Consider the following 12390-nt stretch of genomic DNA (forward strand, 5'->3'; position numbering starts at 1 on the left):
TATCAGGATATTTATTTAAAAAGTGACATGTAATATATCATTTGAAATCTAACACCACGCTGGTCATTAGCGTCAGAGTGAAGTGTTTGTAAAAAACCCAGTAGCTGAAATTATGGATATTGTCTGATATTATGTCCTGGAGACTCTAAATAGAAAGGTGGCAAAACAGGTTTCTTCTGTATAAAGGGGAAAGCAAATATGGCGGCAGATGCCCTGTCCAGGAAAGAGGGCTCTGCCCCGCCGCCTCTGGGTCAGCCAGGGGCCAACCCTCCTACAGCTTGTAAAGGAGCAGGCGTGGCCATAAGCATCCCTGTATTCCCACCCTATTGCAATAATGTTTGTATAAAATATCCATTGTGAGATATCACTTGAAAACTAATAACTCAGGAGCCAGCAGGCTTGTAGACTGGTTGTGAGCACCCCAGGCTGTGAGCTACAGCAGCAAAGCATTGTAAAACAGCCAGGGTTGCAGGGCAGGTGGTGACACAACCCCTCCCTCAGTGGTCTGGACTGCACACTGAACCCCATAACAGTATCTTGCACTGTCTCTGTCAAGGCTGCAACATCAAGCACTGAGAAAAAAAAATCACCTACTTTTCTTTCTAAAAGTGCTTTACCCACCGATCCTGCTGGAGGTAAGATTTTCTCTGCACTCATAGGGCCTGGTAACCACCCCCAAAGTGCTGATCAGGATAACGGAGCAGAATTTGGCCCACAGTATTCTAACTGGAGCGGAGCCATTTAGATAAAACAACATCTGGAAGCCAACCAGTCCAGGGTGAGGTTTTGGAAACCCAAACCTGGCTTCCTCATTACAGAGATAGGACAACCCTGAAGGCTTTTATCTGCACCGCCCGAAACTATGGTAACTTAGAGAAAATGGAAACTAATCCAAGCCCCCAGTAGCCAGCTGCATCGGGTCCCATGCTGCCAAGGCGGCGCTGATTTGAACATAAAAAGAGATTGATGCAGATGGGGTGATAACTAGGAGCTAATACTCCAACTCACTCCACTTAACTGCACCTGATTACACCACTCAGCCTAGCCTCAAACTAATGCCAGGTCTACACTACTCATTTACTGCAGTAGAATTACATCGCTCAGGGGCGTGAAAAATCCACAGCCCTGAGTTACGTAGTTATACCAACCTCAACCCCCCATGTAGACAGTGTTGGGTGAGTGGGAGAGCTTCTCCCACCAACATAACTACCGCCTCTCGCAGAGGTGGAGTAATTAAGCCAACAGGAGAGCTGTAGCTCCCAAAGGCTCCCTCTTAGAATCAGGGCCTCCATTGTGCTAGGTGCTGTACAAACACCTGGAAAGATACAGTCCTTATCCCGAAGAGATGGCTGTCAACATAAATTAACCTCTCATAATTTCAAGCAACGTCCCCCACTTTGTTTCTTCATAACAAATTTTAAAGCTCAGGGTTGCACAGTTGGGTCTAGTGCTGCTCATCCAATGGTAATGAATTCTGATCCAAATCATCAGCCTTACTCGTTACCCCTCTCTGAATTCCCTGACTTTGGTACACAAGACTGAAAGAGGGAACGGTCTAGTGATCTAGATCACTGCAGTTTATAAACTGTCACGCTTTACATAAAAGGTACACTTATAAATAGCTCTTCAAAATGTATTAATTTAAAACTGTTTTAATAAATGCTTCAAGATTGATATAAAGTCCAATATACTCATTGAGTTCATAGATTTCAAGGCCAGAAGGCACCATTAAATCTTCTAGTCTGATCTCCTGTATTTCAGAGACCATTGAATCTCACAAAGTTACCCCTGTATTGAATCTGGCTAAAGCATCTCTTCCAGAAAGATGTCCAGTCTTGATCTGAAGACTTCAGGAAATGGAGAATCCAACAACATGTATAATATTTTATAGCCATCTATAATACATACTGCTCTTGTCTATAGCAGGCGTATAACATCTACTAGTCATTTATTAATCCTTAATAAACTATAAATGTACCCTTCTTATGACCAGCAAATCCACAGGAATCAAAAAAGAATTGTATGAAAGTAGTTCTGTTTGATTGTTTCCACAAACATTGAGTTCTGCATCTCACTCAGGTTAATGATAGCCATGAAAAGCCGAGAACTGGCTCTGACGTACCATTCACAGAGATGTCATATGGCTCAGCCTCTTCGTAATATGCCTCTGGAGACTCAATCTTGGGGATCGAAGGCAGTTTCATTTCTGCAATCTGTGGAATGAATGAATAAAGCAAGCATATTTTGTAGTAAAGAGTTGAGCACTCCGAAACTTTGAACAACCCTTTTTGGTAATGCTAAAGTGTGGCCTCACGGAGGAATCCTTTTAGATGTGCAATTCATGACTTCTAGATAAATGGGTTCAGATTCAAGGAAAGACACATCGGTTAGTGCTAGTATTTAACTGGTTTTCGATATACAGCTCGCTGAATTAGGTTTAAAGGAGTATTGTGATGCTGCACTTAGCAGTTCTTATACAATGTCACAATGTTGCGGTGCTTTAAATAGGCAACGCTTCAAATTTCCTGAAAGCCTCAATTTTGGGGCTATAGGACAGACCCCCGGAAAAACTGCAGGCAGCTTGTTCATTCTAACCATGGATCTGATCCTGCTGTCCTAGTAAATGTCCTCCCTTTCATTAGGTCCAGAAGGCTGCACATAAGCTATCCATTTCAATTGGGGATGAAGTTCGACACTAAGGAGAATAGTTATGGGATACCTGAGTGGAGTACAGTTGGGAGCAGAGGTAGAACTATTACCTACCTTTAGCCCAAACAGGCATTAGAAGTCTATTACCCTGTCTCAAGTTCCCTAACTGAATGTCACAGCCCAGGGGTCACATGGCACAAAGTCCCAAGTTAGGAAACACATCAGGCGTCTTTAAAGTCAATATGAGCAAAAATGAAGGAAGTGGATAAACAAAACTAAAGTGAAAGGAGCCTTTGAAAAGAGTCCAAGTGCTGGAAAAACCCTGTTTCATCTGCCAAATCCCTCCCCAAAACAGAAGCTGGCAGAGAAAACAGTTCCTTGATCCCTTGGAAAGACAGGCACATGAGCAAGACGGTGGGTAAAAAACAAACCCATTTACTTCTCAAGCCATTCATACAACTGCGCTTGACTTCACTGAGCTGCAAACGTGAATGCAGCAGCAGGAGGGGCTCAGATCCTGCGGTGAGGATTGCAGCATAAAAACCAGCACAGAACAGGATAGTGGATGGAGTTACAGCCCACACGAGGAGAGTTGTGGGGGGATGATGCTACCATCCTGTAGCTTAGCCCTGCTCCTCAATTTGTCCAGCACCAAAGATTTCCTCTCACATGCCACGCATAATAGAACACAATCCGCATTTGCTCAGGACCGGCGCTAAGGGTTTGAGCGCCCTAGGCGGACGGCAATTTCACCACCCCACCCGCTGGTCCCGCGGCTCTGGTGGAGCTGCCGCAATGGTGCCTGCGGAGGGTCCAGTGCTCTGCGGCTCCGGTGGAGCTGCTGCAGTGGTGCCTGCGGGTGGTCCACCGGAGCCGCGCGAGCAGCCGACCGTCCGCAGGCACGACTGCGGCAGCTCCACCGGAGCCACGGACCAACGGACCCTCCGCAGGCACCACTGCAGTAGCTCCACGGGAGCTGCCTGCCTTCCCCTCTGGCGGTGCCCTGACCCGGGGACACCCTGGACTGCGGGCTGCCACGGTGGCTCCCTGACCCAGGGGACACCCTGGGCTGCCGGCTGCCGCGCAGCTCAGACTCCCTCTCTGTCCCAGCAGCAGCGGCTGCTCAACCATTTAAAAAAAATTGGGGGGCACTTTTTGGCGCGCCCAAATCTCGGTGCCCTAGGCAACCGCCTAGTCCGCCTAAATGGTTGCACCGGTCCTGCATCTGCTATGTTCATGTAACTCAGTTAAAAACAGCTGAAGGCGAGGTATTTTAGCTAGTGGCAGGTGATTCTCTTAGTACCTGGGTGATGATGTGCTCTGGATTGCAAGTGTATGAGCTAGATTCTAGTTGGTACCAGCATAAGACATCAGCTCTGGTGAGGATGCTGGGAGTTCCATCAAGGACCAGCCTGCAATAGCCCTATACATAGGGGCTGAAACCTCACTTGTCTGGAGGAGAGATGCAGCCACTGGCGGGCAATGAGGGGGACACGTCCCCTGCTCCTTACTATCCTGTTGATGATCTGTATAGCACAGGGCCAGGAATTGTGCATTCACTCCTGGCTGCCCACACAATTGTTTGTCAGGGGAGAGGCGAAGATAATGGGCCAGCATCATCACAATGTGGGCAGGGCCAAAGGGGGAGTGCGTTGATTCAGCGCCCCCCTCCCACCTCACAGTCTCTGCCAGCAGAGCGCCTATGGAGCACTAGTGCAAATTACAACTGCACTCCCTCCCTTGGCATCAGCCTCAAGGAGAGCAGCGACAGAGGCACTGCCTGCACTCTGCCGGGATGAATATCCTCTGGGGTGCCTGGGGCTTGGGCACAAGAAGGCATACCTCATGCCTCTCTGCACCTAGCATACCAGGTAAAGCTATAGCAGGCCGGTGCTGATTTGCCTTTGCATTTTAGCCCAATGGCACAATGGGTAATAGTTGTTTATACATTTCAATTATTTGCCTTTTGGATAATACTTCCTCGGCTTTGGGGGACTAGTTTTTTTTATTATTTTATTTTTGAATTCTTTGATTTGAATTTTTAAATGTTTAGTATTAAAGAGCAAGGGTCAAGTCAAAATCTCTGGCAACTTTTAGTTAACCAGCAGCCTCTGGCTAATGGCTGGCTGGCACCTCTGTCCTAACTAAGGGCAGATTGATGTTAGCATTTTTGCCTAAAGAGCTGCAATTGTTCAATATGAATTTTGACACAGGAGAGCCATGCCTCGCAGAGCTGCCCTCAGGCAGCTGAGGACATGGCCCATTGTCTCTAAGCACTTTGAGCTCTCTTCAGCACGATGTATAAATTGGCCAACGTCTCTCAAGGCATAGGCCACAGTTGAAAGACTAGGCTAGATGGACCAATGGTCCGACCCATTATGGCCTTTCTTACTTTATGTTCTTATATCTATAGCACCATTCAGCCAAGAGAGGAATTATTGTGTTATTACATTAACCCACTAACCTGGACTGTTGGCCAATCAGGCTCTGAAGGAGAATATTAACACTGCAGTATTCCTAGTCTAGCCAGTATACAGGGATACAGTCTGGGTTAGTGATCAGGGCAGTGACCTGAGACTCAGGACCTCTGGCTTTGGCTAGCTAGCTATGAGCAGGCCCATGGCGCAACCACGGGCAAGTTCCTGGCCCTTCTTGGTCTCTACCTCTGCAAAATAGGGGTAATTCTTACTTACCTTTGCAACATGCTTTAAGGAGAGGCCCTCTCCATATAGAGCTGTTAGGCATTATTAGTGTACTTTCCATTCCGTTTTTGAGGCTATACGGGGAATGTTTTACCAACGTTTTCCTACAATATTTAAATGCTTAAGAACTTCAGCGGAAGCATTAAATGCTCAATAGTTTTACTGGGTGCACTTCCTCAGCCAGGGACTAGTGCTATCATTGAAGCTGTGGCAGACTGGTGCTTGCAGCCAGCTAACATTGTAAGTGGCAGAGAATTTAAAATGATAATCAGATCGGGAAGACATCGCTGTCTACATAAAAACTCGTGCTGTGATTTCTTCCTATGCTGTCCACCACAGTCTCAGGGGAGGGGAGGGGACGGTTACTTTGTTTCATACAAACAATGGAAACCAAAGGGGACTACGTGGGACTAGGCTTCGGCTTCTTTAGAGGTTATTTTTTTCTCTTTACCAAAGGCGTAGGGTTCTTTTGTCTCTAGCTTAGATCAAAAATATACTGTACTGTGTTAGCCAACCCAGTCTGGTCATTTCAGCACACTTGTCCATTTCACAATGGCACAATAAAGCAGGCAAACCCTAACAAACATCTGACACTATTGTACAGGAACGGCCCAGAGCACTGCACTTTCTATGCTAATAAATGGGAATGGTACGAGAAGACACTAGTGTGTTTTCACAGGGACAACTGGCAGCATGTGGTGAAAAGCAGAGCAGAGTGCAGAACTGCTAGTGAGTGCTAAGGCATGGGAGAAGAACAGGGAGAGAGAAGGAATTAAGTACGATCCAAAGCTCATAGACATCATTGTCGTTATTTGAGGTTTATATTGTGATTGCACCTAGAGGCCTCACTCAAAACAAGGGCCCCGTTGTGCTAGGCGCTGTGCATACACATAGTCAGCCCCCCATTGATTTCAGTGGGCTTTGGATCAGACCCACTTATGCTGGGCTCTAGCACTGAAAAAGGAGCCTAGAAAAGAAACATTGTAAGTGCCAGATAATGAACACACAGGATAATGAACACCCCGACATCACCTTATCGTTCTACAAGCAACTTCCCACACTTGGTTGTAGAGACCAGCGTGGTTCCTTTGTAGCTTTCAGTTTTTGTGGTCTCTGTTCATTAAACTCAGCCTCCCTGAGAGCATCACTCTCCGGCCATTGCCCCTTTCTGAATCAAAGTTCAAAGCGAGGAGCTGATGTGGTTTTTCAATCCTGACCACGCTCTCTATTCTCCCTCCACACACAAATAAAAAAAGCCAAGTTCCTGGGGTTCTAATCGCTGAGCTTCCACCTCACTCATCCCCGTCATTCTTTAAACCTCAATCGCAGTACGGACCTCTGGAGTGCACACAGTGCTGTTAGGGAAACTGGGACAATTGGCTAAAGGAGAAAAATTTCCCCAAACTGAGAGCAGCTGAGCACCCCAGACATTGCAGGGTTCACTATGTTGTTGCTGGAGAGGATGGGACATAGGCAAAACTAAAGCCTATTTTTGCAGACTGCAGCTGTCCAACATGTCTATGAGGAAGTGAGAGGAAAATTGGCAGGATATTGAGGGCCGGATGGTAGCCTGCTAATGGACCTGTGCAGGTGAGGAGGGAGTGAGCGAACCAGTGGGGGGTGGGGAGGAGGAGAAGCTTATACCTGGCTCGGATAACTCCCCTGCTGGAAACAAGGGGGAAACTCGCTTCCAGGACAGCACAACGCTTCACTGCCCTTTGCTTAGGGCTTCTGGAAAAGCCACAATTAGCCCAGAGGGATAAGTCCTATAGCTTCTGAGCATGCTGATCAGTCATCTAAGAATTTGGGAGGTTTTAACCATAGGCTAATGAAGCCATGCCCACTTAATTACATCTCCCTGCAAACACACAGACACACCCAACTGTACTAACTGGTGCTGACTGATATACCCACAGCAAGTTCCTAAAAAACACACTCCCACTGCCTTAATATCAAGGAAAAACGCCCCAGGGACAAAAACACAGCAGAATCGATCTAAGTTATGCAACTTCAGCTATGTGAATAACATAGCTGAAATCGATGTACTTAGATTGACTTAACGTGGTGTCTTCACTGCGTGAGTTGACTGCTGCCACTCCCCCATTGACTCTGCCTGCGCTTCTCACCGAGCTGGAGTACAGCAGTCAACAGGAGAGCGCTCGGCGGTCGATTTATCACGTCTAGACTAGATGCGATAAATCGATCCATGCTAGATCGATCACTACCCGCCAATCCGGCGGGTAGTGTACACATACCCTTAGTCTTATTAATTCACTTGCTTCATCCCTCTTTAAATATGCAATCCAATTGCTTGCTCTCAAAAATCAACGTGAATCCAAATGATGAGCAGAGCAGGCAGGGGCAGTACCAGCATGTCCTGCTTCGTTCTGCCAAAGCACCATCATCTTGACCTCTACTCATCCAGCCCAGGATGTCTCCCTTGAGCACAGACAGTCAATCCCATTACATGTATGCCAGGAAAAGAAAGCCATATGGAGAGAGTGTAACACACATATAAAGTGTGTGCCACATTCCTCGCTAGTGGCTGGTTCACATAGAGGATAACATCCTACTATTGCTACCATCTAATAGAGTTGCTCCTTTAGCTCAAGTTGTATATGCTGGGGCTTCAGTACTGAAGGTTCTAGGTTCAAACTCAACTGACTGGATGTGAGGAGTCATTACAAGGGCATGAGAGCCTTGCATTTTTGATCAATAACTGGGCAATCTTCATTTAATGGGACAGGAATTAAAGAGGGGTGTCAAGAAGGAGCCACTGATTTGTTGGGGGCAGGAGGAGGGCAGTGGTTTTTCCCATGCCCACACTGTGCTGAGCTAGAGGTGCATTCCTGTATTTGTTCCACTGAACAACCAGGAGAAGCTGCCTCGGAGTTTCCCACAGTCAGAGCCAGTTTGTGTCTCGGCCTGTGCAGCTGTAGCTCCTCCGGCCATGTCGCACAGCACAGGCTGCATGATAAGAGCTGCATCTGCTTGCTGATTCTCAGGCAGGCTTTCCTTTTGGCATGGGACTCTTTTGCTACCTCAGCCTGTGTCCTCATTTACCCATCTCGCTACTGCTAATTCCGCCACCACCTCCACCAGGAACAGCGCCCCTTGCGATCAGAACCAGTGACACACAGATCACTGCTCCCAGGAACAGGCCAGGGCTGCCGTCCCTTTTCAGCATGGAGAGCATAGGTAGCGTTAACAATTAAGCCAGATGAGTTAGCTGGAAAAACTCCACAGGCTCTGGAACACATCCATTAGGACAACTGCAGTGCATCTAAAAGGCTTCTGTATTAATCCAGCCCTACTTTTCTCCTTTTCAGGCTTCATTTTCCCAGCACCCTGAAGTGACATCCATCCCCTAAACTCCCTTACAGCAGAGATCCCCTAAGACCCTTTATGGTAATCCCTTCTCTGACCCTCTGACTTCTCCTTCCTTTTAAAGGAACAGTTTCCCCAGTGAGCCCCTAGCAAACTCTACCCCCTCTCTCTGTCACCACACACATGCCCACATCCACCCACCCACTAACCCCTCTTTCAAGTCTGCTGTCCTTTTACATCAGAAAGTCCTTACTGCTGAGATTCCCATGTTTGATCGGCTGCTAAACAGTAAGCCTCACTTGTCAGTGTCCCTGGAGGATAGCTAGGGCTGCTCTTTTGGCAAGAAAACAAAATCCCACTGAAAGCTGATTGTGATGAACTGTAACCGAATTACATTTATAACTGGCCCATGGAAAAGTCCAAGGGAACGTTGGTTGTAGATTTCTTTTGTACCAAGTCTCAGGGAAAACTGAATCATGTATAATGGGTCTCTCAAGACACACACGCATGGAGCACACCTTCAAGCACCAAAAAGTATGCATGGGGAGAAAGCTGCACTCAGGCTCCAACTTGCACAATAATGTTCCCCACCACACACCGCATTCTGCAGAGCAGATGCAGAGGCTGCTATAGTTTTAGGTAGCAGCGGCACTCTATGTCCAAAGAAAGAGAAAGAGAAGTGCCTTAAACTCCACTCCTTCCTGGCCATCAGAGGTGTTACGATGGTCAGGCACATAAGCCCTTCATCACAGGAGAGTTTGCAAACTTTCTTCCAAGTCTTACACGTAACACACTCATTTGAATTCTGTGGCGAGACACTGACTGATTTGACTCCCCCTGAATTAGGATTAAAGGATTAAAACCTACAGTGTAGCAAGGAGAACAGCAACGTTAATCAAGCTTCCTTTCTGCTTTTGCTCAGGGAGCAGGTCCCGATACTCACATCTTCTTCCTCTTTCTCACACATCCACTTGGCTGCAAGTTTCGTAAAAAACTGCCGTACGGGAAGGGAACAATGGTCTAGGGTCTGGCCTGTCTCGGAAAGTGGACAATGCCAGATGCCAGCAAATCCCATCACATTCCACAGCAGTGATCAAGTGCAGTGTTACACAAGAGAGAGAGAATATTGTCCTGACACCCCCTGGTGATTACCCGAATGCCCTGTAGTTTGAGGATTGTGGGCCTTTGTAAGTTTCTCCCAGGCAGTGTAACCATTGCTGCTGCTGCTACACATCTAGAAGGAGATTTTCAAAGACAACTGGCTGCTAGGTGCCTAGCTTGTACTCATGTCTTTGAAAATCTCTCCTTTAGTTACCTAAACCTGTTTTGAAACTTACCAGGACTAAACTGTTTGCTTCAATAGCATCCTGTTACAGAAAGAGTTTTGTGAATTACATACATTATATGTTGCATAATTTTAAAAATTGTCAGTGCTTAGAGCTAGTATGTGCCATGAAGAATTTAAAGATATAAAATTCTATCATTAGAGATAGATTTGATTAAATATTAAGACTGTGAAAGGAGAAAAAGAGAGAAGAAAGAGCAATCAGGAATCAAACACGTACTATTTTTGGAGGAGGAAGGTCTGGCAGACTCTTCTGAGGAGGAGATGAATGGTGTCCTGATTCCCCATTGGACAAAGACTCTCCGCAATCCAGTGCTACAAACAGAAACAAGCAGGAATAATGACATGTGGCATGTCCCAGCAATGCCCTTATTACCTAGCAGTGGTGCAGCAACATCCGTGTGCTATGTTATATTTGAGTAGGAAGCAGGGTGTTAATTACAGAGTCTGCCTTTGATGTTTCGTGGTGACCATGTCATTTCAGATCGTAGCCAAGAATACAGTGCTATGGCACCACAGCTAATGAACCAGTTCTCTTGGTAGACGCTCTTCTTGTTTTGGAATTTTTTTCCTCTTGGAATGAAAACTATGAAGACCAAAATGTCTTTTGAAATAAAAATCTCTTCACTTGTAATGATGATGTCTATATTAAGCTGTTCTAAAACGTTCACTCTGTTATTACTCTGCTGTGCGTGGTTTCACTTGCAGGCAAAAAAAATCACTTTCACTCTCCCAGTTCCACTCACTAACAATCTTAAAAACAAAGGGCCAGATTCTCAGTTGGTGGAAATCACGTAGCCGTACTGGCTTCAGTGGAGGCCCTGGCCTAAAGCCTTCAAAGAAGAAAGTTTCAAAAGTTCTTTCCCTTTAGGGAATTCATACGTCACTGATCTATTGCACCAGAATTAGAACATAAGGAACAGATTTATTTTCTACGAAAAACTGTTACTGTTGAATTTTGTCACCCCTGTACAATGAGTCGTAGCGAAAGGCTGGCCATCTTGATTAGGCCTTAGGAACATCAAAGGCTTTTGGGACATAGTGTGACATAGTGAAGAAAGCAGGGGACTGCATGTTAGGGGATCTTCTGAGAGTACATTCTATTCCCAGCTCTGCCACAGACACCCTCTGTGGCTGGGCTAATCTCTGATTCTGTGCCTCCATTTCCGCATCCATAAAATGGGATAACACCACTCACTTCAAGCACAAAGGTGCAAAGTCCAGTTACTCTAATAATAAAATGAGAATGGTAACACTACTAACTAATGCATTTATATAGGACTTAATAGCCGAGGAAATGATTGTTAGGAAAAAAAATATAGGGACAAATCCTCAGTGGGCATTTTCAGCATAGCTGCGTTGAGCTACATCTGTATACACCAGCTGAGAACCTGGCACTCTGTGTAGGAGAAGGTGTTTCCAACAGATCTAAGAAGGGAGGATATTTCAGTGATTCAGTTTTTAATCTGGGACTTGAAAGACCCAGGTGCAATTCCTACCATGCCACAGACTTCCCGTGTGGCCCTGCGCAAGTCAGTTAGTCTTTCTGGGCCTCAGTTTTCCATCTGTAAAATGGATATAATAGCACTATCCTAATTCACTGGAGTGTTGTGCAGAGAAATACATTAAAAGATACTGCACTAAAGGGAGGCATATAAAGTGCCATAGATAGACAAGGGAATTAGGTGCCCAGCTCCCTTTGAATGGATTGCCTAACTCCTGTAGGCTCATTTTAAAAGCCCAGCCTCACTCTCTATGTGAATAGGGAAAATATAAATTAGAACAGTCAGGGTGCTGTGCCTTTCCTCGGGCAAGTTACCATGGGGTTCAGAAGACTCTGGCAGGAACTTCACTGCATATTTCTCTGTGTTTTATAAATAAAAGTTGGACCCACACTGCTCCATTTCAGTCTCAGTCTCGAAAGCCACAATGACAGCTCTGAATCTGCATCCTATAATGAGCCTCTGGCACGGTGGCAGAAGCATCAGTACAATCCGAAACACACAGTGACGTAATCCCCCAGGCTATCTGCTGCCTGTAGTGAAGCTTCTTTGCTTCCCTCCTTGTTAATGCTGGACAATTTCATTAAGCTGCAAGGTCAGAGGCAGCCATGTGCCAAACAGCTCAGTCAGTGAATACCAACTGAATACATCTGCTTGCTAGGCACAGCCACGACAGGCAAGGCTGCTCGGTTCCTTGCACAGTTGACATTAAAATTAGGCTTCCCCTGGTTTAAGGCGCAGTTTGTCTGATGATCAGCCTTGAAAAAGGCTGCTTTACTGCATCATGCAGAAATGAAGAGATGGCCCTGCAAGGCACCCCATGGTTACACTGCAAATACCCTGCTAAGTAGCTAGTGCGGGAGCC

At 46.2% G+C, this 12390-nt stretch overlaps 1 protein-coding gene across 4 annotated transcripts in view; it reads right to left on the minus strand.

The window, feature by feature from the left end:
* AFAP1L2 (actin filament associated protein 1 like 2) overlaps positions 1–12390 on the minus strand; it is a 116262-nt gene that overhangs the window by 28333 nt on the left and 75539 nt on the right. For 3 of the 4 annotated variants that reach the window (XM_030570409.1, XM_030570407.1, XM_030570406.1), the window contains exons 4-5: positions 10244–10338; positions 2123–2213 (exon numbers count right to left, since the gene is read on the minus strand). In XM_030570409.1, the coding sequence (XP_030426269.1) occupies positions 2123–2213; positions 10244–10338 (186 nt within the window). Of the gene's footprint in view, positions 1–2122; positions 2214–10243; positions 10339–12390 lie in introns of those variants that run through there. The other variant, XM_030570408.1, reaches the window with a different exon arrangement.

The sequence above is a fragment of the Gopherus evgoodei genome, chromosome 7, assembly GCF_007399415.2.
Source record: "Gopherus evgoodei ecotype Sinaloan lineage chromosome 7, rGopEvg1_v1.p, whole genome shotgun sequence".
NCBI classification, from domain to species: domain Eukaryota; kingdom Metazoa; phylum Chordata; order Testudines; family Testudinidae; genus Gopherus; species Gopherus evgoodei.